Here is a 27662-nt window from a genome sequence, read left to right on the forward strand (position 1 = left end):
GTTTTAAACACTAAGGGACCTGAACTCATTATAAATACTTACTTATTTTAAAAACACGCACACATGTACACACAATACATGGCCATGTTAATTTCAAGTAGTTTAAAGGCACAGTATGTTTTTTACATCACTAGAGGTTGCAAAACAATACCAATAACAAATAAGATGTAGCTTGATGACAACGTGAAAAAGCATAAATTGATGAGAGCTGTAGTCTTTAGTTCCACCGCCGACAGAAATCAATCTGACGATACTCACAAGTCATGTTAATGGATGGCATAAACACCGCCCGTACATCGGACGCAAGTGGTTCCATTCTGCTCATGTCTAATGTAGACACCATTAGGCCTACGGAGTGCCATGCTCTACACACTACAACAAGTAGCCTTTAATCATGAGACTCACTGTTTTGCCATGTGCAACTTATATTGTGAGAGTGACTCGACAGTACGGCTTTCAAATTGTTCTTCCGATACTTCGATGTCATGAGCCAATTGGACAGCACAGCACTGCATTAAGTCGAACCAACATGATTTCTAAAAGTGGAAACCAAGGATAACCCAGAAATGTCGTCAGTGACATCTGACCTTTTGGGGCATGAAGCTGGTTAACTGTGATTTTCTACGGATTACAGCGTTGTTGAAAACATCTGAGATACTGTATGCATGTAAACAAAATGTATAACGCTGTCATAGGGTTTTTAATGTTTTAATGCAAAATTTTTACATAATGTACCTTTAACTTCAGGTTTAAGTCTCACCTGCACAACCAGATTGTTTCGTCCCTTACAGAATCTCTCCAGCATTCTCAGAAACAGATGTGTGGACTCCACCAGATCTTTGAGAAATGACCGTGGCTGTGTCTGTTCATCAAACTTACGTAAGAGAGTCAGAAAAATCTCTCTGAACTCCATCAGATAGAAGATATTGCCTGCAAAATACACAAGAAAACATTCTGAAAGACAGAGGTTGGACATCCGACTTTTTAATGAAAGAAAACAAAAGAAAAGGACGATCAGAACAAATGGAACTAATTTGAAGTCAAATGTTTTTGAGCACATACTCTTTATGACACTGGCACTGTGCCGGATGTTGTCATATTTTGAGCGGTCCATCTCATTTACTGTCATTAGCAGCTCTTGATATGCCTTCAGAGCAAAGTGCATCCTGGAAAACAAGTAGATAAATATCTCAACTTACACAAACATTAGATGTGTGGAAAATAATAGTTCTTACCATGCATGGAAATAATTTGGATTTTTTCTGATGTCAGATGATCACATTTTAAAAACCAAGTTTAAAAACAGGGAAAAGCAGTTTGAACACAATAAAATTGCTTATAACTTTGTCACCAAATCTTTATGAGGCAGACAAGATTACATACCAAGTTTCATGTCAATACACAAAAGTGTTGAAGTTCCAAAAAGTATGTTTTCTATATATTCAATATGGCAGACAGCAAGTATGACGGAATAAGTCAACTCTTACATCAAACAACCCAGCTTGATCCAACAAATAAACTAATGTGAATAGAATACCATTATGTTGATTAGGGTTGTTCCGATTGACGATACTATCGTGTATTTACGATACATATCAGCGATAGCGGTTTCCCTAGACGATGGTTGGCTATCGTTCACGAGAGAGCTTGTGATGCATGCGGCTCTGGCTTTTCCTTGCAGGAATTGCTATGCGAGTGAGGGTTTTAAAGGGGTCATATGGCGTAAACACATGTGTAGCGAGGAAGGCGGGGCGAGAGCCGTGTAGCGAGGAAGGCGGGGCGAGAGCCGTGGGGCGGGTAAGGCGGGGCTGGCGGCGTAAGTGGCAACGAGTGTCAGCTGTGTGACCGCATGCCTCACGGGGGAGCTCGGGAGGATAAGAGGACGAGCGTCCGGACCATCGAGAGAGAGGACCCGGGCCCGGAAGTTAAGTGGAGTTTGTTTATGACATGGTCTATATCATATGGTCTATGACATGGGGGGGGGCAAAGAGGAGATACAAACATACGCTGTAATTTTCCACATACCGTGCTTTTCAACCTTAAATCGTGTATACATCTAAAACAAACGACAATATTCGTTTTAGCCGTGTCATATCCAGAGATGGGTAGAGGAGCCAAAATCCTTACTCAAGTAAAAGTACAAGTAACTAGAGAAATTGTTACTCAAGTAAAAGTAAAAGTCACTATTTTATGCAATTTGTATGCAATGAAAAAACTACTCAAGTAGCTCTTTACTTAGTTACTTTGTATGTGATTATACAGGCCTACTATTCATAAAATTAATATTAATGCCAATATTTTAATATTATATTTTTTATTATAATTGTCATAAGCAAATATCTTTGCAATATACACACAGAGACTAAAGAATAGACAAACACAGAAGAGACAAGCATTTCTGTAAATTTCATCTAGTACCAATGTCAATGTAGCCTACACAACTACAACTTATTTAGAATAATATAGACCAGAGGTGGGCAAACTATGGCCTGCGGGCCACATCAGGCCCCCCAAGCAATTTCATCTGGCTCGCCAGGCGGTTTTTAAATGTATTTAATAACATTGCGTTTCAGTTAGGATTTTGGTGAAATTACTAATTTGATGTAATACAGACAAAATCCACTAGATGGCGCGAGTCTGCTATGCAGCGTAGTAGAGTAAAAATGAAGAGAGGGAGACACGCGCTATTGCGCTAGCTAGACGGGCGTGTTTAAACGCTGCAATCGCGTATCGTGTCTTTTGAAGCACCTCGCGCTGAGGCGGGAATTTCTGTTATCAAAAGCACATCTAAAGACACTTGCGTCCTAAGCGCTGAGAAAGAGATATGGCTGTGACGTAGGGTTCTGCTGTTCTGCAATCGGTCACTATTGCTGAGAAATGCTCTAAGAGAGACTGCTTTTAATTTCACTTCTTATAAATCCGACTTAGCTAAATGGCGGAGTGACACAGACTGTGAAATGGTTCTCGTCATAGATATATAAGAGTTTGGTTCGAAAATGAGATAACTCTGTTTTAAAAAAAAATCTAAAATCATGTATTTTTATTGTGCCTTCCAATTCATATCAAAGTGCAGTTGCTTTTTGATTTCAAGCCACACTTACTCAAAAAAATACAGCTAACTAATGCAATAAAACACAAGAAAAACATGACAACATAATAAAAAACATGATTTTTTATTTTTTTTAAAACGGAACCAAACTCTTCATATAGTTCCTGTAGTGATACCAGAACCAGAATAATTGCAAATATGGCTCACAATAGATATAAATTAAATTGAGAGCGGTTTGCAATGCCAAATGTTTAACTCGTACTGTAATATTACAATGTTTTATTTTTTTAGACATGTATATTACATATATGATTTCACATTAGTACATGTATAACCAGTGATATACACAAAAGGTAGAGGTGCAGAAAAGTATTAGTGGTGGTGGTTTTTCTTTTTTTAAATATAAAAGAGTTAGATCAGTTTAGATATTTATTGCATTTTACTACAGTCCCATTTCTCATGTGGCCCATTGGGATTAATTGCACACCCCTGAATTAGAGCAATATTTGAAAATGTCAAGAATAAAAAATTATGTATACTGTGAATTATTATAATAATGTGTCTTATGAGTGTGCAAATGTTTTGCCATTTTTTTTCAATATAAAAGTATTTATAAAACACAGGGTAGAAGGAATTGCATGTACAAACTCTACAGTAGCTATCAAATTTCAGTTTGGAATAAATAAAAAAAGATTTTGTTTGCCCACCCCTGATATAGACCATGTCAGTAGTATATATGCGGGACATAGTGTCAAAATGATTGACAGGTATGATTGATGGGGTCATTGACCTTTTCGGGGGGGAGGGGTGTTGAATTACTTCCGGACCACCCACGTTGTGAGGGCCCCTCCCCTTTGCGTTGCCCTTTGACCATACCCGCCCCATTGTGAGGGACTGCCCCCCTAGAGCACCCGACTGCCGACGTCAATAATGCAGCGTAATGGAATAATCTCCCGATCAAACTCCACTTCCCGAAAGTTATAAACTGCCTCCGGAACCCAGTTAAGGTACAAAAATCTATTCAACAAAAATAGTGATGCACGCAGTGAAGTCTTTTTTCGCTCAGCCGAGCCTTCTCTGTTGCTGTGTGGAGCAGCCTGTGTCAGTCACCTCTTTAACCCCCCCCCCCCCCCCCCCCGATTCCTGAATGNCACTCACTCACTCACTCATGCGGGCATGCACTGCGGTCTCATGAGAAAATGCAGCTTTTTGATATAAAGTTTTTCTTGTTCCCGAATACAAATATTTTTTTAAGTATTTGTTCGAAATAAGTATTAGTAAAAAACACGCTATTTGTGCCTTTCCGAATACCGTATTCGGGTTCGGCTCCACCCCTAATGCACACCTTTTGATTTTTTATATTTATTACAACAAACTGTCAAATCATGTAAATATTGCTATGTGTTTTGCTATGTATATTAAACCCATCTTTTATATGGGTTCATACAAAAGATATATGATTATTTAAAGCTCAATATCATTTAGAGGGAATGACCCAAAACCAACTACAGTGATCATGTGAGTCTCAGCTATAATGCACATCACTGCAATCCACTGCATTTGGTTTGCACATGATGATATGTACTTTTTGGTGTGTTCCATCACATTTAGGGAATTATTGATGTGTTTTGAGATGAAGAGTTTGGTGAGATAACTCTGTTTTAAAAAAAAATTAAATCCTGTTTTTTTATTGTATAGTCCAATTAATATCAATCAAACTGCAGTTGGTTTGTTTTGATTTGAGCCACAATAACTAAAAAAAATACAGCTAACTAACACAATAAAAACATGTTAACATAATAAAAAACATGATTTTTGAAAAAAAATAAAAATGGAGTTATCTCATTTTGGAACCAAACTCTTCATATAATTAGCATTATTAAGTTAACTATATTTATCATGCTTTATTTTTGTTAATCACTAATTTGGTTAGAAAAAAACATAGCTTTTCACAGCTGTTTCCAAGCCACGTGTTAATTAAGGTAAATAATCATTTACGTCAAACAAAGTTTCAATTTTATTTTAGAATAATTTTTTACTGTCAGTTTGATGATTTTTTTGTCTTTCAGTTTTTTTTTTGTTTAAGTGTGTTAATTGATTTATTTTTTATTACTTATAGTTTACAGTTATGTTTATATCTAGTTTGAACTATTATGACAACGGCCCTTCAAAAAGGTTGGCTTAGGGCCCCCAGATGTCTAGGATCGGCACTGTCGCTATGGATAAAAGCGTCTGCCAAATGAATAAATGTAAATGTAAACTGAACTAGCCAGGACATTATCTCAACTCCTCAATTCAAGTCTGAATAAGTGGTTTCATGGGGACTTAAGTTACATTAATAGATTTATTAACTTTGAACATTCTCTATGTCATTGTTGATATTTTAATAAAAAATATTTTATTATATTATTATAAAATTATTTTCATAGCAGGGGTTAACTGGACAGTAATAGCAAGCCAAACTTTGACTGAGTGTGTGGTGGGAATGCTGGAGACAGTGGGCTGTGGACGGGGGTGATGGGTGTGCCACCATGTGCACATGTCAGGTTTGTCTTTAAATTACACAGAGTATCTCTGTGATCTTGGATACTTTAGAAACAATTTAAACTATGTAGAACATATGGATTTGCAGTGAGAACTGCTGTGAAACTGAAATAATTATTTTATAAAACAGTTTTTTTTAGCTCCTGTATTATATACAGTTCCTGTAAAGAGTTCTGCCTGAGTTTTTTCAGTGCTATTTGAATTAAAACATAGATATTCTGAAAAATATTTAAATATTCATGAATAAATGATAAATATTTTAATAATATGAAACTGTTAAATTATAATACTTATTTTTTTATTCTCTGTAATATATATTGTAAATAATGCAGCTTCATTTTGATTGTTATTGTGTATAGCGTATTAAGGGTTAAACGGCTGTAACACAGTTCAATGTAGGGAAGGAAGGAGGCGGGAACCGGCATCATTCAAACAATAAACTTTTAATCGTGAAAGTAAATAAACAATAATAAAACAGGCCGGCAGCCCCTCGCGGCCGACTGCCGGCCATCTATTTTGTGATGTTTGGGAGAACGGATTACTACATGTTGTACATTTTGTGTATTCTGCGACGTGAGACGGCAAGCAGACAGTTGGTTGAGCCATACTGTCTGCTCCCTGACCTGGGCCCCAGCGAGTCAAGTTTTAGCATTAGACAACAGTCTTGATATGTGTGAACCGCACTCTAGCTCCATATAGCCTTTATTACCCAGCTGTTAAAGCATGCTCACTAGGGAACGGACTCTCAATGCGAACATTCGGAAGGCCCTTACATCCCCGTGGCCAACATTCGGTCTGACCATAAATTCAGCTATCCTTTGAAGAGCCAGCTGGTGGGGCTGTCCGTACTGCTGGTTAAGTGCCTCCATAGTATCTGAGAATGGGTATAATGAGTTGCAGTAGGATTTTGCGATCAACAGTGCTTCCTCCAACTTCAGGTGGTCGACGAGAATCTGGTACTTAAACTGCTCTGTTGCGTCTGGTGGCAGGATGTTCTCAGCGAGCGATGAGCGATGCGCAGCCGTGAGAACTCTCTTCGATCTGGCTTAACAGAGTTTGGAATGGTAGGAGCTGGTCCTCTGTAAGTACTCTCTTGACTATGAGGACCACATAACTGTGTTGAGCTGGAGCCGCGCGGCTCTGCCGTCGGCTGTGTCATATTTTCCTTTGAGAGAAGGACTTACGCTGGGTGTGTCGAGCGTGAGTTGGCTGTGATGTCATCTCTAGCTGATGAAGCCTCCTTTCTAGGTCGTGTAGGCCATCTGTTCTGGATGCTTCATCTGCAGCAACACGTGAAGACTGAGGTAACGTAGATCTAGGCGGGGGGATGGGCCTCGCATCTGTAGTGGTCTGCCGAGTACGGGTGCAGTGTTGAGGAACAGGTGAAGATGTAATTTGTGGATGGTGCCTGGACCCATCACTCCCTGCAAGTAAGCTTAAATGTGCTTCCAGGGTATAATTTATCTCTTGTAATTTCCTTATCTGCTCTCAGGAATGACGTCGCAGTTCATCAGCATCTCACCAAAGCTGCTTGATTTCTCACAGAACTTCTGATGCCAGCTCAGGTGGAGGGGCAGGTGTTAGCTGCTGTTCGTACTCCCGACTGGGACTTCACTCTATGGAAGAATGCCATGGCTGCATTGCAGTATTGTACTCAGCGTGGGTTGTGGTGAGCTTGGGTGCAGCTGCTCCTTGCAATTTTAAATCATCATTTATCTCTAGTGGATGATGTTCTCATTGTCGTGACTGTAGCCTTCAGAGGCCACGGTAGAGGTCGAAGTCTGACAGGTAACTAGGGAGCCGAACTGGGCCTCACTATGGGCTCAGGATGGTCAGAGCTGGAGTCTGAATTACTGTGATGCATCGGTCTTATGTCAACTCCTCTATCCGGCTCGGAGGACCATTTGTTGTTTATACAAGTGTGGATGCCGGCGGACATTAAGCAAACATATGTCGTCTGGTCAGATACGAAGTAGATTTTAATATCTTGGTGCTTGAAAGGCTTTATAGTCATTAGGTAGATGATTTATAAGAGTGGTTCTACACAAACAGAAACAACACTGATCAATTAGAAGGTAAACGGAACTAACAATAATAAACTTAATCTGTTTTATACATGCATATGATCTCCTCCCAGACCTGGATGAGCATCAGTGAGCTCCTGGATAGTCTATGGAACTATTTGATGGCTTCGGATACAGGAGATCCCAGAGGTTCTCAACTGGATTTAGGTCTGGGGAACGTGAGGGCCAGTCAATGGCATCAATGTCTTCATTATCCAGAAACTGCCTTCAGACTCTGGTCACATGAGGCCGGGCATTATCATGCACCAGCATAAGATCTGACAATAGATCCGAGGACTTTATGTGTGCATTTATATTTGGCATTAACATGCGATCTCGGTGATCCGAACAAGCAGATCGGATCTTCAGACAATCAGGACACAGCGCGTTTACACTTGTCAACAAGTGGCTTCCACATCTGGATAACTGATCGGATCTCTATAGTTTCCCGCCCATTATTTTAATAAGCCTGCAATTTAAAAATAGCCCCGGTGCGGGGAGATTTCACACAACACATATAACGGGGAGGATGAGCATGTTACAGATTTGATACGCAGCCATGTTGAACTCGAGGCAGCGGTGGGAAGTAAACCATGGTTAAAACGATTAATGATCTTATATGTGAAAGTATAATCAGAGGACGTTTGTAAAATGACACAAGCTTTTGTACTTGAGCTGTGGCGGGTTTCACACGCGCGCGCACACAGACTCTAACTGTGTTTTTAATCACATCATTTGTTTATTCATGTCACGGACACATAAAATAATCACATAAGTAGGCCGAAATTCCTATGATCAAAAGCGACCACTTCGTTCTCGTCTATTTGGGTTGGTTCGGCTGAAAGTGACAGCGCATCGTTTCTTTGGTCTGCGCCCTAAATATAGCGTGCTTACTGACATCAGCTATTAGCAACACTATACAATCTTGTTTCTGTGTGTAAATGATATACGGTGTATTCAGAGCTCCGTTTCAAGCTGCCCGGCTGCTGCTTAATCTGTTTTACGGGGACGGTACTTTTGAGTCAGATCCGTGGGCGTGGCTTGTTGGTTTTGACTAAATCTTTGGGGTTTCAAGTCTTACGAAACCTTTACCCTAACCCACACCCTAACCCTAACCTTACTCTAACCATCTAAACTACCTATGATTGTTAAAATTGATGAAAAACACATTAGGGTGATGACGTCAGACTCGAAACACCAAGGATTTAGTGAGAGCCGTACGAGACACAAGCGGCAGCAGCCCTCGGGGAACCGGAGAGTTGATTATGCCGTATAGGCTACAGTAAACACACACACGTATGTTAGAAACAAGCTGATATAGTGTTGCCGTTTGTGTGTGTGACATGAAAATAAACAAATGATGCGTTTTAAGATGGCTGTGTGTGCTGTCAACGCCATTCATGGCAGTCACAAATACAGCGATGATACAGCTGAAGTGGTCAAGTAAAACATCTCGTGTGATTTGACATAAATCCTCAGTAGGTTAAAGTATCCATGATAATTTCGTGGGAAAATGAACGAGTGTGCAACGTTCGTGAGCAAGAGTAAACTTTCCCCTGCATTTGTCAGCTGCTCCGCAGTCTGACAGGTTTCGGACAGACGAGAGAATAATGATAGCGGGCGGGGTTTTCTTTGAAATTGTACCGGTAAATGTAGATAAACTGTCTGGATTGCATTTACATTACACTGAGATCCGATCACAATGCGCCCTCGACTACCTCTGGATCAGGACACGCAAGCGCGTTTACACTTGTCTTTTCAATGTGTATGTGGACAACATCCAGATACAGATCACATGTTAATGCCAAATATAAACGCACCCTATAGCACATGGAGGTCTGTGAGACCCTCTAAGGATGGTCCTCCCCAGACCACCCTTGCCTCTTCAGTGTAGCTGTTGTCACTTTCATTTGCACCAAAACAAGTAAAAATGGTTCACAATCACTTATGCTTCCTTACCTTGTTGATTGATATTCCTGAAGGTTAACTGACTTGGTGTTATGCTAGGATGATCAAGTGTTCCCTTGAGCATTTTTGAGCAGTGTATTAAAAACGTGAAAAATATTGTTTTGATGTGTTACCTCCTGTCACATACTAAGGAACTCATCACTGTACATTTCACTGTACCTGTGGTTAAAAATTAAAAGTGCAAACTGTCCCATTAAGCTTCCTGCTGGAAATTCCGCAAACTAGTTTCACATGTACAGTAAATGTTTTCTAACTGCACTTTCTAACTCTGCGCGGCGGCGGTGGTAATGGGCATTCTGGTTGTCTACCTACTTTATATTACTCATTGTTAGTTCATGTTAGTTAATGCATTTACTAATATTAAGAAATACAACTGTAGCGAGGAAGGCGGGGCGAGAGCCGTGGGGCGAGTAAGGCGGGGCCGGCGGCGTAAGTGGCAACGAGTGTCAGCTGTGCGACCGCCGGTCCCCGCATGCCTCACGGGGGAGCTCGGGAGCATAAGAGGACGAGCGACCGGACCATCGAGAGAGAGGACCCGGGCCCGGAAGTTAAGTGGAGTCAGTTTGTTTGGCCGCGGCCGACTGCCGGCCTGTTTTATTATTGTTTATTTACTTTCACGATTAAAAGTTTATTGTTTGAATGATGCCGGTTCCCGCCTCCTTCCTTCCCTACATTGAACTGTGTTACAACAACCTTATTGTAAAGTGTTACCAATTTATTTTTGCATTAAAACAGTATGTGTGCAGTGACATACAAAAGTTCAAAACTTCTAAGATCAGCTCTTAGAACAAACCTGTATATGACTAGCAATAAAATATGTGTCCTTTTGAAACAAGGCTTTGCTTTAAAAATAAAGTTGCATAAGTGGTTAAATTAATTGCTGTTATCCTATCCTCCTGACCTTTGTCTTTTAAGTGTTTGTTTACTGTGTGGTTGAGTAGTATGATTACTAAAATGTGATGTGTGTGTTTTTAAACAGGAGTGGTCACCCTCTCACAACCTCAAAAGTCTGAAGAAAAAGCAGCTTGCAGCACGAGAGGCCATAGCAAGACAGACCACCCTTGCTGATGCAGAGCAGAGCAGCGTAGAGTCCTCCGTAATCAGGTCTGAAATTAAAAGATCAACATTCTATAATGTCTTCACTTCACGTTAGTCTAATCCCATACAGTATACCTCTGAAACACAAAAGGAGGTTTGTAGTTAATCAAATAGTTAGTCCACAACACACACTAATAACTGAATCTACAACAGTAATTGAATCTACAAAAATAACTCACTTCATAAGGTCGAATATGTTTGTTTCTTAATACTGTACACCTGGATGAACAATTGTACTGCTTTTATGTTTTGTTAGTCGTTGACTCTCTTGTTTGTGCTGTGTCTTGTTTGCGCTGTGTCTCGTTTGCAAACTGTCCACTGGTTTTCAGAAAACCCTAAACCCTGGTATAGTGCTCTCGTGAACGCGCGCCATACACTTGACAAGACAGAGGAGAATATATCGATTAAAGTCGGTATTTTGGTTTGTTTTTCACACATAAAGCATTCTCGTCGCTTCAAAAAAATTCAACTGAGCCACTATGCGCGGATGGACCAATTTTACGATGTCTTTAGTACTTTTCTGGACCTTGGCAAAAACTGACACCATGATGTCTATGAGGAGGCCTGGAAAGCTCTCGGATGTCATCTAAATATCTCTATTTGTGCTCCGAAGACGCCGGAAGTTCTCTAAACATGTTTAACGTCATGTGGGTGAGTAAAAAATCACACAAAGTTGATTTTTGGGTGAACTATCCCTTTAAGATACATGGTATATTGCAAGTTTTTCTCTATGCAATGTACACTGATGTCAGTGGATTGTCAGAAACAGTAAATTGTTCAATCAAGTATATTTAATTTAGGTATATTATTAATTTAATAATTAATATAATAATATTTATATCAGGACTGGGAGCCTAAAATTACAATATACCAGAACAATTTGCAATAATACCAAAACGTGTGGAAATAATAATGTTAACGTGCATGTGTGTCGTTAAACTCAAGTTGTTTATATACAGTATATGGATCAAACTAAATCAGCGGTCTCCCAGTGAGTATCGGTGGAAAGGAACCAAAACTCCACTATAGATGTATATGTGGAGGAAAAAAAACTTAGGAGAGGCCAGACTCAACTGGGAGGGCCAGTTCTCCTCTGGCATATTAAAATAGCACTGCTGCAACTACAGAGAGAATAATTACTGTAAACTGTGAGATTCATCAGAAATTGTTCGTCGGGCTGGTTAGTGAAGGGAGGAAAGAACTAGTGAGGATAGTATAAAAGAGATATTTAGGTCTGTCCAATATTATTCTGGTTCTGGATGACTGTAGATTGTGGCTATTGTTGTCATTAGGTGAATTGACCATCATCACGAGCGTTTGGCTGAACTGGGAAGTGCATCCGGCCAGAACCGGAGGTTGGACTGACGACCTCTGGTGTCCTCGGGAACCCGAGGACGGGACATGAATAGCAAAACACTGATATTAGCGGAGGAGTAAAAAAGAAGATGCAGAAACGGCATTTAACAATGTCTATACATTGTTAATAGTGATGTTTTAAAAGTGAACATCCGGAGTCTCTAATTGGGAAATCTAAATTTGCTGACCTTCGACCATCTCATATATTGCGGTGTTCGGACACTCCAAGAAATGTGTGCCTTTGCCGTTACCATGAAAATGTTAAATTAGCCCTGGACTGTTTGCAACATGTCATCCCAAGCCAAAAGCATTTCAGAGCACACAGGATTTTATTAAAGCAGTCGTCTGCAGTCCAGATAGTCCCGGCTGCATGTTAAGTAAGTGTGATGAATGTAGAAATTGCCATCTTTTGAAAATGCATATCCTTGGTCACATTCCAGAGGAAGATAAGCAAATTAAAGTCAAATGGTACACATGGGAAACAACAGGAGGACTGCCGAATAAGGTCCAGAAGGGTGGCGCACTGGGTGATGTACTTGATGTTCTCAAAGCATCTGCTGGGAAATTTCTGCACCACTGTTTTGTGAAGAGACAACAAAGTGCATTTTTCCAGACCAAAAAAATGTTAGCAAAAACCAACATGGAGAGTGTGGTGCTGCAGATAGATTTTGCTGAAAACTACACTGCTGCCTACCAGGATCAGATCCAGTCAGCACACTGGCATCAGAAACAGGTCACAGTCTTTCCATGTGTTTTATGGTCTGATGGAGAGCCAGAGTCATGCGCCATTGTCAGTTACAGCTTGGAACATAACAAGAGGTCCGTAGCAATGTTCCTCACCAAGATTGTACAAGACATTGGAAAAAAAAACATCCCCGGATGAGAGAGATGCACATATTCAGCGATGGAGCTGCCTCTCAATTTAAAAACAAGTTCATCTGGTGTTTCATGTCAACCACATTCAAGGGCTGACAATTAATCGAATCGCGATGTGAGACGTTGCGATTTGCTAATCGCCTCGCAACCTCTTGCAATTAGCAAATGGCAACGTCTCACATCGCGATTCGATTTCGATTGTGGACGCGATATGAAAAATATGAAACGCGTCTGTTCCAAGCCCGCTTTGAGTGGCATTCTTGCTAACCAACTGAGTGAGCACACCTCCGTTGTGTCCTATCAGCACTGCCCTAGCCAACTGCGTAAACGCCAGTGATTAGAAAAAAAACAAACAAATAGAAAGCAGGAGAGAAAGAGGGATAATGGCGTCTGCAGAGTCAGATCGATCATATTAGGCAAATAAATAATTCAGAAGACCGCGCACACAGCTTGTATCACACTCGCGCGTCTCTGCCCCACGTTGCGCATCTCCCGCGTCTCGCGGAAGAGCCGTTTAAACTTGACAGCACACACAGCCCGTGTCATACTCTATGGAAAGCCAGGAGGGTCAAAAACGCGCGAATTTTAACACGTCAACAACGCGTAGAGTACGTGTTGTTTGTGCGTAGAGTACGTGTTGTTTGCACGTAGAGTACGTGTAGTTTACGCGTGAAAAATCGACGCAAAATTTGACGTGTAAACAACACATATTCTACACGCAAACAACACGTATTCTACGCGCAAACAACGCGTTCTCGATGCGTGACCTCAGACGTCAATTTTGCGTGTTTTTGAGCCATCCGGCCACTTGACCAGTTTGAACGTGTAAGCGTGATGAGTTCCTATTGGCTGCTGAGAGCGGTAGGGTTAAACCATTACTGTAGGCATAGGGGTTTGCTTTCCATTTCTAGACTCTTTGCCATCACAATGCATGTAAGATGTGAAAGTTCCACTTATCTATTTGTGCTTGACGGCCAGTGAATGTCCTCACCACAACAAGCTATTAGATATAGACTTTAATAATCTTATTTGTTTTCTAATTTTCTCGCAATTGAGATTGATTGTTTTAGCAGAGACAGTAAGTACTCAAAATACTTCGGGCTAGTTCCAGCTTGAGTGGTTTAGGGGTAAAGGCAACGTACGACTCATCAGCCCGATTGCGGTTCGAATCTACCTTTTGCCAAACGTGTTATCTCCTTTTCCCTTCCCTCATCAGAATGAAAAGGCATATTTGTTGTAGCGCAAATTAAGGAAATGTTTCTGAAAGTCGAAATAAAGTGCCTCACGGCTAATAGATAATGAAGCTTTTATCTGATAAAGTTACTGGTAGGTGTAGTAGGGAGCTAGGCTTTAACTGTCCCAAAGGCAGCATTCGTTTGTAACAAAGAAGCTGCTAACGTTACAGGTGGAAGCTAAATACTGTGGGAAGGATTTAAGCGCACTGCACGCTTGCTTTGAGTTCAATGATCTTGTTTGTTTTCTATTTGCTCTTTCTTGAGATTGATTGTTTTATCTATAGCTTGGCGATTTTATACAAGCTTAGCCTGAGGCTTTTCTCTAGCTCATCTTTTGCAAGACTTGCAAGAATACCATGACAGTTGTACTCAGTAAACGTGATTTAATTTATAATACCTATATATGTGTGTACATAGTATGTAGATACGTATGTGTCTGTATTTCATTGCTTTGTTTTTTCCTCTTTTTGTGTTGTACAGCTGCTTTGATACAACGCAATTTGTAAAAAGCACAAATAAACATAAATTTGACTTGACTTGACTTTTTTCCTGCTTCTCTGTAGACTATAAAATAAAATACGACTAAAATAACGAAGTCTATTCAAACAGAGTACAAGTACCTGCAACATTGACAAAGTAAATAAGTAAAAGGCTCTTGCCTCTCATTAGCTCCAGTGGCATATGGTTGGAAACGTCACATTGCTATGCAGCTTTTGTAGCAGATAGATAGGGGTTTGTATCCCCCTTTTGCCGAACGTGTTCTCCTTTTCCCATCACTCATCAGGTTGGAAAGGCATTTGTTTCAGCACAAGGACATGTTCAAAAGGTGTAAAACGCATCATGTGTTTTTATGCAAGAGAGGAGAGATCGATCTGCATTTTTATAAAGTAAACAGCTGATTTTACATTATAACACGGGTTTATGTTTTAGAGGGAAATCCCTAACAACATATAAAATGTATAACTTTATGATATTTTACAGTTTTATTTTATTTTATTTAAGAAGTTGCGACGCTTTGATCACTTTGATTTCTCCTGAACAGCGGGAAGAATGCAGTCATCTTCATCCATATAGGACATCATTAGATAAAATAATCTAAATGATTTTATTTGCATACACTCACGATACCAGCAAAAGTTAGTGCTTTTGTAAAACAAGAAAAATGATGCCCGTTCTGCCGTCTCCATGACCTACCCGATACGATTTTCTGTTTATATTTGGCCTTGCCTACTATTTAGGCAATCCAAAGTGTCGGCACATATTTCTATAGAACACTTGAAATGTCTACTTTCAAATAAAACAATTCAGATCCAAAATTGTATGTAAATATTTAAGATGGCTATATGAGCAAAAAAGTTCAGAATTTATCCTATTGTCAGAATTAGAACTCCATTGGACACAGCATGGTGTTGCGTTTGTTATTTGTATCGGTTAGATTTTAGATGAAGAAATATTGTTGCAGTTGGAAAGAATAGGTTTAAGTTTTATCAGACTTGATGAAAATAAAGTAATGTTTTATAATAAAATTTTATTGAAATATAAGATAAATACATACAAATTTATACGGAAATCTGTTTTTCTTTTTAAAAATAAGTTAAATAAATATTCAAAACTAATTGTCGCCTGAACACACAGAACACCTTGCGATAATTTGTAAGCGTACAAAAAGTACTACTTTCATAAGATAAGCACATTTATCAATAATAGACACAACAGCTAGCAGTGGTGTGGTTTTTAAAGTTTTAGAATGAAAAATGTTTTCATTAGTTTTCTTGAATATTAATCTGAGCGAAAATAACCAGTTTCAATAAAATTAGTTTCACACGGAATCTAATGTTTGCTCGGGTTTTCTATACGTTCTGCAAAAGGTTTGTCTCTAATTTAAATTATTGAGGGATAAATAAATTCCTTCTCTAACGAAATTCAGAATTACAACATTTCTGATGTGTTAATATGAAAATATAATCCCCACATATTACCTGCACAAAAAAACAACAAGAAAAAAAGCAAGTTGAGCGATGGTTAAACGGTGCACACCCAACACAGGGTTTGGCTATGTGTATATTTTCTTGTCTCTGCCAAAATACAAATAGTCAAATTAATTTGTAGGCCTATGTCAAAATCAAAAAGTGTCGTGTTTCTGGTCTGATCCCCGGGCTTTGTTGTCTTTTTGTCGTGCTTCATTTGTTGGTTATATTTGCTTCAGGTTTGTGCATTTTAATTCACAACTCCTACAAAATTTGTCATCTCCCAAAAACCGTGTCCTTTTTGTCACATCCATAACACATTTTTATGTCATTATAACAGTGATTATGACATTATCTGTGGGGAAAAATATACTTTTGAGCCTAAATGTTCTTGTACTCCATTTGAAGCACTGGCTAGAGGGCAAAAGTTCAAAAGGATTGTGGCCTAGCTTTGTGATGGCTTTTCCTGCCATTTTCAAGGACTACAAGGATGGGCAGGGGAGCAGCTGAGACAAACCAGACCATTACTGAAGTGCACAGAATAACCCCTCGCAAGTCTCTAACTTTAGGTCCTGTGAGATGGTGGGACTTTCCTGATTTCACCAAGTGAGAGATGTTGACCCTGTGACAACATTTCAATCAACCAATCAGATTTGAGGGATTAGTTACACTTCATGTTAAGATTAAGCTAACCAAGGCTTTGTGCCTCTGCACCCTTATTATTCATCTATCATTTCACTCTGGTTTAAGGGATATGGTGGAGCAAGGGAACTTAGTCGACTACTTGGATGAACAGGTTTGCTTGCCTCAAGGGTACGTACTTCATCTGGAAAACTTTCAATCTGTGCACGTTTGATAACATCCATCTCAGTCTTTATGCGTTCTGTGCCAGACATTGGGGGCGCTGCCGCCCCATGGAGGGACTGATATGTGGTCATGATAAGGTCGTCCCAGGATTGACAGTCATCTACATTAGGTAAAGAACTGTGACTGACTGAGACATTACCACAGAATGCAGATTTTCTGAGTTCCTCTGGATCCTCAGATGACACTAAAGGTTGGGTTGGCCAGTGATTTGGAGGTTGGCACAGAAAGGCGGGACCCTGATTCCATCTGCTGCCATGAGCCAGATCTAAGAGGGTTTTGCCTCGAGTGATATCATCGGCGGGGTTGTTATCTGAGTCCACGTATTTCCAGTTGTCATATCCAACAAGGTCCTGAATCTCTGTAACCCGGGTACCTACGAACACTTTGTAGTTACATGACTCCGACTGTATCCAATGAAGTACTGTTGTTGAGTCTGACCACAAGATTGTCTGTCTGATATCAAGAGTAAACTCTGTGTTCAGTACCTTGGCAAGTTGGGCACCAGACAATGCTGCACATAGCTCAAGGCGGGGCATTGAGAGCTGCCTTTTAGGTGCCACTCTGGACCTAGCCATGATGAATGCAACTTGGATTTCTTCACCCCTTTCCACCCGTAAATAAGCTACAGAGCCGTATGCCTTTTCAGAAGCATCACAGAAAACATGCAAATCAATTACTGAGGATGTGTCATGGCATGCTGGTGTGTAACACCTAGGCAAGGTTATTCTCTGTAAATCAGTTAGCTCTCTTTCCCATGCCTGCCATTCAGAGATAAGGTCTGTTGGTATAGATTCATCCCAACCTTTGGCTCTTTTCCATAGTGTCTGCACCATAATTTTGGCCCTTGTAGTGAAGGAGATTATGTATACAAATGGATCATACTGACTTGCCAGAATGCGATAAACATTCCTCATTGTAGGTTTCCCATCTGTTGATACAGGTCTGTGTTTATAGCCTAGCATGTCTTGTGAACAATGCCACATTAAGCCAAGTGTTGATTCTTGTGGATCAGTCTTATCTGCGGACAGCCACAGCTCAAAGCTCTTTGCTTTTGCCTCTACAGGAAGATGGGCAATAACATCTGGGACATTGCTAGCCCACTGTCTTATTTCAAAGCCACCAGAGGCAAATAATGCTCTCATTTTGTCAATGAGCTTCTTAGCCTGATGCTGAGTCTGAAAAGACTGGAGGCAATTGTCCACATAGAAAGACTGCAGGACAGATTCAGCAACGTCTTCATTGCCCTCAGTGTTGTCTTTGACATGTCTCTGAAGGGCGTATGTAGCGCAGCATGGACTACAGGATGTCCCGAATGGTAACACACGCCATTCATAGGTATCAGGGTTGCGTTCCCTTTCCATGTCTCTCCAGAGAAAACGGAGCAGTGGCTGGTCTTCAGGCAACAGTCTGATCTGGTGGAACATGGCTCGTATGTCTCCACTAATAGCAACAGCATGTTGTCTGAACCTGAGTAAGACTCCAAGAAGTGGTGGACTTAGATTGGGGCCAGGCAGCAGACAGTCATTCAGGTTCATTTGGCTGTAGCTAAAGGAGCAATTAAACACCACTCGAGCCTTGCCATTGTGATGCACAATGTGGTGGGGAACATACCATGACTCAGAGGAATGTGCTGCCTCCACACCACTTATCTTGACAGTGTAACCTGCTTCCTCGAGTTTGTGTATCTCCTTGTTATACACATCTGCCAGATCAGGATTATTAACCAGGTGACGTTCTGTGGCTCTTAAAAGAGCCATGACAGCATTTGGTGTTGCCTGTAATTTAATTGCGTCTCCCCTTCGTAGTAGTGGCGTGGCATAGTGATCTGCACCGTTAACTGTTACACGTACAGTTTTCTCCTCCAAGATGGCAAGTGCGGCCTTATCCCGTCTGGAACGGATAACCTCCTTTTCATTTCTTTGTGGTGATATGTCGAGCTGCCACAATCACTCAACATGCTGATGCAGCTGTTGCGCAGGGGAGAGGAATGTGGTGTGGAGGCATGAGTTTACATCCAAAGGTTGCTGGAGAAAGGTAGTAGGTCCTTGCACAGTCCAGCCTAGTTGTGTGTGTACTGCTACAGGGCTGCCAAGAGGACCTATATGGACAGGGTAGTCTGGTGTGATCAGCTGTGGATAATCAGATCCAATGAGTATTAAAGGCCGTAATCTTGTAAACCCTTTGAGTGGAATGTCTCTTAAATGTCCATATTTGCCTTTCAGTAAGTCCATGGGGCAAGACTGCTCCGCCAGATTAAGCTCGTCAGCTGTGAAGGCTCTCTGAATTTGGTGTTTTACACTTGGATGTGACGGGGCTGATATCTCAAAAGACACTGCGATTCCTTTCAATTGTACAAGATCGTGCCTTATTGTTCTGAGCATCAATGTTTCCTCAGATCCCTTTAATCTCAGATATTTGACTGCTGCAGGTAGTATGATCGTTCTTTCCGAACCATCATCGAGCACAGCATGTGTGTCCATGAATTTTCCACCACTGTGAAGCCTCACCGGGACAACTTTAAGCATCACTCTGCCAGAATGACTGGTCTGGTCTAAGTAAACCTGCGAGGCAGTCGTATTAACTGTGAGTATACTCTGGTTCTCCATGGTGACTGCAACTTCATGTAGCACAGGCAGATGGAGTCCCCCACATGCAGAGCACGTTTTCTTGAGGGTGCAGCTGTCTTGCTTGTGACCTCGACCACATCTCCAACATTTATTGTGCTCCTTAATCCAGCTTCCTCTCTGAGTGTGGCTCAACTTGCTGAAGGCTGCACAAGCGTTGAGATAATGTTCATGGTTGTTGCAGTAGGGACAGAAGGGCATAAAGCGTTCCCGCCTTTTAACTGTGGCTGCCATTTTAGTATCTTTGGAGGAGCTAGCGAACAAACTCATGGTTTTAGGTTCTTCACTGCTAGTGAGAACTGTGGCCGCACTACCTTTAGAATGAAAAAGGGGTTTCTGTTCTCGTCGAAGATGTTCAGCATGCAATGCCCCTGTCACACGCCTGGATATTTGAATGACCTGAGCTTTCCTTTCCAACCATTCAGCAAACTCTGTTAAAGTGTAAGTCCTGGAACTGCCACTTGCAATAATGCGCTGATTGAGACAGTACTCTAAAAATGAGTCTCTATAGCTGACAGGCAATTTCGTCAGCAAGGTGTCAACATGAGAACCACATTGCAGTTCATATCTAGAAGGCCCATCCATTGTATTCAGCATGCCGACTAATGTGTTAACAGAGGCAGCAAAGTCCTCGAAACCTTGAGCATCGCCTGGTCGAATGGTCGGTGCATTCAGAATAGCTCTCAGCTCGCTCTGAATCAGCTGTCTTGGTTGACCATACCTCTGCTCTAAAGCCTGCATAGCACAAGTGTAGGGAAAGGGGCTGTTGACGTATCTCTTAGCTACTTGATAGGCAGCTGGCAGCAGTAGGTGCTCAAGAAGCACCTGATACTTATAGTCCTCCATTAGATGTCTGTGAGGGCCAAGGATACTGTCAAGTCCCTTTTTAAGCATAAGGAAATCGCTCTCCTTTCCCGTGGAAAACACTGCCAGCTTTGGTTTGGGTATGCCATTGGAAGAGGAAATGGCCATTTCCATCAAATCAGGAAGCACAGGATTGGCATGATAATACTGTGGTTGTAGTCCAGACCAAGCTGGTGGATGCAGAGGTGGCAGTTGATAAGGGCGCTGAGGATGCATGGTAGGCTGGGCTGGTACGGCCTGAACTGGGGCTGGCATTGATTGTTGATATAGGGGGTGCTGTGGAACTGGCACTGATTGTACAGGAGTTGGCTGACGTTGAGGTTGGATGTAAGAAGGTGCAGGCTGTACAGCAGCGGACTGTGACGGTAGCTGGGTAATAGCTGATCGGGGCTGCACCGAAATAAGCTGCTGCTGTGGCTGGGCTGGTTGCACTGCCTCTTGTTGAATCTGAGGCCATGATTCTGACCTTTGGAGTTCAGATGGTAGTCTTTGAGGCAGTGACCCAGGTACAGATGATGCACGTAGTATGTTACATGGCTGCAGTGTTGGCTGAACACTTGTTCTTGGCTGCAGTTGGATAAGAGGCTCATGATACCGTGTTTCTCCATAGTATGGGGAAGATGCTTCAGTCACAGGGAGTTCTAATCCAGGGTTATGGAGTTCAGTGGGAGAAAGTCTCCGGTAATGCCCAATAAAGGGAGATCGTGATCGAGGAGATGATTGTCTACCACTGTCCATTTGTATTTGAAGCTCTCTCATCTCACTGCTTAAATATCTCCATCGTGCTTCCAAGTGATGCAGCTTTTCACTGTCAATGTCTCTTTCTTCATGTGCAGAAGTCACATAACCCTTATAAGTATCCTGGCTTGTATGAGATATTCTTGCAGCGGCCTCTGCTGGTGCAGGAGGGAACTGTCGTGGAGGGGGATAGTCAAGAACATAATCCTCCAAGTAGGTGGGCACCCGCTGGGTATGACTTGGACGAGGATTCGGCTCCTGTTCTCCCCAATGGAAATCTCTGGATGTAGCCATGACGCAGTTGATGTTCTTATCCGGCTCAAAGGACCAATTTGTGGGATGTTTTGTGCGTATTGGGTTCGTTGGGCATCAACTGGCCTAATTCTTCTGTTAGAAAGAACTGCAACTAGTCCAGAGTGAGATTGTAAAATCCTGGTATTTATTTGAACAGTGATGTGCATGTGGTTTTTCTATAGAAAACAGGAAATTATAATGAATACAGATAGAATACAGATACAGAGTGGAAAACATTGTCACTATTAATTATAAACAATTAAATGTAATCATGAAAACGTAAACTTACAACAGTATACAACAAGTATATTTTGCCGACAATATGATCTCAATACAACAATATTGGTGGAGTGAGTTTCCCGCTGCTGCAGGTGGCTAGCGGTGTCAGGTTACACGCGAATATGCTCATTACTAAAACCCAATCTTCATAACGCGAATATACAATTAAGGATTAAATAACTCTCTCCTTGACAAATAAGGAAAGCTATATATTCATATGGATGTACAAACACTCTGAATAACGTATTGCTTCTTGATACATGTATCAATTACATGTATTGTCATGTAAATGTCTGATATGGTAAAGGAAACCGATCTAAATGTTAACTCGCTTAGAAACACATTAATATTGTTGCTAAATAACATCACTTACTTTAGTAGGAACGCACAGTAACACCACACAAACAAAAGTGGACTTTAGTGGTTTGAACATATAACAACCAGGAGGCGATGTGAACTCCGTTACACAGAACTGCTGACTAATGTCTCAGCGCATGCGCAAGATGAGATCAACAGGTTAGGCCCGCCAGGGAATTCTGCACAGTGGGTGTAGACTTTTTTTTACAAAAATGTTGTCAACAATGTTGCCATAACAACATCTCTTACTTGGCAAAATCTGTTCAAGCGAGATGGTGGAACCCAGTGACCTGAACGACTCCACAGCAAAACAATTACAAAATATTGTGTGTTTTGGGCCATATTCGATTTAAATTGAATCTTTTAAAAAGGATAAGATATGCTCTGTCTCTACTTCTTCTCACTGGAAGCTGCTATCTCTGTGAGCTCTTGCTCTTCTCCTCTGGCCTGTTTTCCTTGAGCTCTGCTCTTGAGTTCTGCCCTCACTTCATTCTCTTCCTTTTTACTTGAGCTTTGGGGTTCAGGCCACTAGGCCATGCTTCCAGGCTCCCCTCTTTCTTCTTCTAGACTTTATTTGGACTTACATCCAATTTTTCACATTTAATTTATTTAAATGATTTTAAATGATTCATTGGTTAGTTTTAATATGAAATCACAATTATTTTATCTGTTAAACAAAAAAAACAAAAAAAACCCAATCCGAATCTGTGAGCGGCGGCAGGCAACCCCTTTGGCCTACTGCAGGGGTCACTAACTAGCGGACTCCGGTCCGGATGCGGACCGCGAGATGCATCCGTCCGGACCTCAAAGCCTTTTGACATAATAAATAAATGAACGCCTAACATTATTTTCTAATGCAATCAAATTTATAGCAGGCACATCAAGGTCCGCTCAGTAGCAGTTTGGGTCCTACGGCGCCACGGACAGTTAACATATGCACACTGTTGCCACGTTCAGACGTCGATGTCTCGACGAGAGAAGAGAGCCGGGACAGACTCGCTGCACAGCGCGTAGACAGATGTAACTGTCAGTGACTGAAAAACAATGTCCTTTTCAAAAGTTAGAAAAGTTGACGCTGAAAACCATGTTTTCCGAGATGAATGGGTCGAGAGATTTGCATTTATTCTTCCTGCATCGAGATGCACGAGACCGGTTTGTCTCGGAGTCATTTGCTCGGAGTCTGTCGCGGTTGTCAAAAATGGAAACCTTAAACGGCATTATGAAATTAGACAGAGACACTGAAGAAACTTACAAGCAGCAGTCCAAGGTAAGGACACGGAAAATATACGGAGCGATTTAAACGGGTCCTCCCTCACTCACTTACCGCCCAACAACGAGCGAATGTTCGGCTAAGAATACAGTGGATCTTAGAAAAACATAACAAGCCCTTTACTGATGGTAAAATAGTAAAAGAGTGAATGGAGCCTGCGTGTGAAACACTTTTAGAAGGAAAATAAAGACATGAACTAAAAGAAAATATTAAACTAACCCCCCTATCAGCTGCAACAGCCACAAGAAGAGCTGAAATGTTTTCAGATGATGATCAGTCGCAACTTGATGTTGCTATTTGTTCATCTCAGTTCAGCAGAAAACAACACATTAGTTTTCTTTTAAAGTTGATAATGTTGAAATGAATGTATGTTCAATGCAGGTGTAGAGATTATGGCATTTTGCACATTTTCCTTCATTATATTGTTGTCAGACATTGTTATGCCGTTGTATAGATATGAAAAGACATGTTTATTTCTTTGGTCTGCCAAAAACCATCAATTCATGATTTTAGGTATTTAATTGTCCGGACCTCGACTGGCAAGGAGGGTTTGTTTACTGGACCTCAAGCAATTTTAGTTGAAGACTCCTGGCCTACTGTATTTATATATATACACATATACAGTATATATAGGCCTACAGTAGCATATATTTGCATCTCAGTATTGTAGTACATTATAAAACAGCATGCATTAACAACATTTTGAGTGTAAATTATCATATTTATTAAATGAATGCCACATTATTGGAATAGTTAAAGCCCTCTCTACCTTACCAGATAAACAATGTATTATTTATTATCTGTGTGGTGTTTTATTTCCACTTTCGAAACGTTTTCTTTATTTGTGCTGAAAACAAATGCCTTTCCACTCTGATTAGTAATGGGAAAAGGAGAAGAACACGTTTGGCAATAGCTGGATTTGAATCGGATTTGAATTCCCTTCGATCGGAGCCAAAGCATTACTTTGGTATGGAGTTACTACCCCTATGCTTCTGGAGCTGATTAGTGATGGGTGAACAACATATTCTTGTACAATCCGACTGTTTTTACAGGGAGTTGTACAGAGAGCAGCGCATTTTCTCCATTGTCTGCTTTATTGTTAACCGGTGGAACAGCCTAGGCCTATATATGCTTGATTTTCTTATCAAGAATGTGTAAAACAAAATACTCATACAGTATACCACAAACTCATGGCAGTAGCCAAGGTTTTAAAATTAGTGAACCTAATATTACCAATAAATGCTATAAATTATTCAACATAAATAAATTTAATGATTAATAAAGTTAACAAATTATAAACTTATATCTATGGACAAGGCTTAATTAATACTGTGTCTAGAGGTTTTCTAAAACATCTTTTGTTAAAGGTAGATTAGGCTCTGCGACGAGCGCGCTTCAAACCTGCGTTGGTCCAGACAGTCGGGCTGCGCCTTTAACCCCTACGCCACTGAAGCTACAACATGACAGGCGTCTTTTAATTATTTAATGTCTCTGCTAAAACAATCACAAGACCCGTGCGATAAATGACAAATAAGATTATTAAATATCTATATCTAATAGCTTGTTGAGGACTTTCACTGGCCATCAAGCACAAATAGATGAGTGGAACTTTCGCATCTTACATGCATTGTGATGGCAAAGAGTCTAGAAATGGAAGGCAACCCCCTTAGGCCTACAGTAATGGTTTAACCCTACTGCTCAGCAGCCAACAGGAACTCATCACGCTTACACGTTCAAACTGGTCAAGTGGCCGGATGGCTCAAAAACTTGCGAAATTGATGTCTGACGTCACGCGTCGAGAACGCGTTGTTTGCGCGTAGAATACATGTTTTTTTGCGCGTAGAATACGTGTTGTTTACGCATCAAATACGTGTCGATTTTTCACGCGTAAACTACACATACTCTTCGCGCAAACAACATGTACTCTATGCGCAAACAACACATACTCTACGCGTTGTTGACGTGTTAAACGTCACGCGTTTTTGACCCTCCTGGCTTTCCATAATACTCGCGCGTCTCTGCCCCGTGCGGCGCCTCTCCCGTACGAGCCATTTACTGTAAACTTGACGTGCACACACAGCCTGTTTCGTAATGCTCGTTTATACTCGAGTCTGGCTCCACACCGCAAGTCTCCACAAGCGCATCTGGCAATATGGACGAGGCTTGACACACGCGCGCACCCTGTGTCAACTCACGCCTGGCTCCGCGTTTCAAACAAATGTAAATTCTACCTTAATGTTTTGCTAATTTGGATGAAATGAAACATCCAGCACATTTTCTACTTGTTTTTAAAATCCCAAATACTTAAAAACAAATAAATCAGCCTATGTAACCTATGTGAAATTTTAATAATTCACCAACACAATAGAACATTTTATGGATTTAAGGGTTATAATGGGAGTTGTATTTGTTTGAATGGAAACTATAATAGTGTACACTGGTATTTGGATTCTATTGATGTGATGTCGTTTGGCAGCTGGGAACCAATAGAACAACAGTAATTCTTATTTGAATAATGCCCCAAACGCACCACAAAAGGAATTTTGTAATGGTTTTAATAGAAACAATTAGAATTTCTGTAATGTTTTTTATTGTTTTATTTCAGCAGGGTAACTATACCCATATTGTGCTTCACACTTAGAAAAATTTAATCGCAAATCAAATATTTAGGGCAAAAAATATTTAGACAGTTTGTCGGACTTGTGAAACAACAAGACCATAAGGCATTTGAAATTTGGTTCTTGAAGAGGAATGACAGTGCTGGATGTGTGTACATCTTACCTATGGTGGAAGATAAAGCTTAGATGACATATAGCCAAGTGGTTCAGACTTTGAATCCACAAATAGACACCAACGGGAGGTATCACTTTACATTAGCAGTCTTGGCGGAATAGAGAAAGAATAATATGAATTGTCATCTGGTCATTCTAACTAATCAAGTTAGTGTTTGTAGTTTTTTGTATTCACATTGATTGTTTATTCACATTGATTGACAAGTTGAACAGCAATATCAATTGTTTTAATTGCTTACTGTGTTTCATCATTTTAACATATTTAATTAGTGTATACAAAAGTTTAGTCAACAATTGATCTAAGTATGTTAAGATTTCATAAAACATTTTCATTATAGACAATAAATGGGTACTGTTTGCTCACCTTTTATGGAGTCTGTGTCACCCAGATTGTTTCTTCTCTCCTCCTCATAGGTGGAATCCAAATGACACACGTTATTATTTTGGTTGGTGATTTGAGTGTTTTGACATGTATGCTAGGTTAATACTTCGGTATTTGGCAATATAAAATAATATTGAGCTCATTTTGCTTGTCCTGAGAGACAATCTCGCGTCTCTCTTTGGGAAGACCTGCTCAGTCACTGAACGCGATCTCCGTGTTCTAAACACGCTGCATGCGTATCTTTAAAAATACTGAGAAGGCGAGCATATTCGCGTTCTAAACACGCTGCATGCGCATCTTTAAAGGTACACAGAAGGCGAGCATATTCGCGCTCTAAATGTGGTGCATGCGCATCTTTAAAAAGGCGAGCAAATTTCTGCACCGCTATAGCAGATCCTTGAAAGAACAATGAACGCGAGATTATCCGCCCAAACGTGCCGCACCGTATAACTCAGTCAGCCTCCTTGAACGCAGATGCTGGTTAATCTTTAATAGCACGGGAAACCATATAATTTGCAGTGAGGCAATTTTGTATGAAGTTGATGAATTTTGCAGCCTAACCTACTGATATCTCGGATGACAATATCCGATATCCATTTGAGGTCTCTGATTGTGGTTGTAAAGCATTTGTTCATGATTTTCCATAGTCGGGTAAGTGTCGGTTTCAGAGCTGTCACGGCTGTAATGGAGATATGTCGCGGGCGTAACATTGTTTTTTCCTTATGAATACAAACACACTTATTAAAACAAATAAATATTTTATGTTATATAAAAATCCATCCCTTCTCCATTTGTTGTAGGGATGTCCCGATCAGGTTTTTTTTCCCTCGAGTCCGAGTCATTTGATTTTGAGTATCTACCGATACCGAGTCCCGATCCGATACTTCTATAATACATAAAAAAAGAATAAAGAAGAGCGAAGAAACAGATCCAGGATGTTCATTATTTTTTATTTAATTCACCTTATTTTAACATTCAACAACTCTGTTAACAAACAGAGCACTTCTGTGAGGTAGCTTGAACAATCAAGTAATAAATA

The 27662-nt window shown here is 40.7% G+C and overlaps 1 protein-coding gene and 1 long non-coding RNA gene across 2 annotated transcripts in view; one reads left to right on the top strand and one right to left on the bottom strand.

Moving 5' to 3' along the window:
- Positions 1–760: 760 nt before the first annotated feature.
- Positions 761–1169, bottom strand: LOC130558768 (uncharacterized). Its single transcript, XR_008963490.1, has 2 exons — positions 1063–1169; positions 761–930 (listed from the first exon to the last, which is right to left on the bottom strand). It is a non-coding gene; the product is annotated as an uncharacterized LOC130558768 (long non-coding RNA).
- A 9419-nt stretch (positions 1170–10588) lies between these two features.
- wdr11 (WD repeat domain 11) overlaps positions 10589–27662 on the top strand; it is a gene marked incomplete at its 5' end in the record, with an annotated part of 76428 nt that continues 59354 nt past the window's right edge. The window contains one exon of the mRNA XM_057341339.1: positions 10589–10728. Within this exon, the coding sequence (XP_057197322.1) occupies positions 10589–10728 (140 nt within the window). The remainder of the gene's footprint in view (positions 10729–27662) is intronic.

Source organism: Triplophysa rosa, linkage group LG9 (genome assembly GCF_024868665.1).
Source record: "Triplophysa rosa linkage group LG9, Trosa_1v2, whole genome shotgun sequence".
Lineage (NCBI taxonomy): Eukaryota > Metazoa > Chordata > Actinopteri > Cypriniformes > Nemacheilidae > Triplophysa > Triplophysa rosa.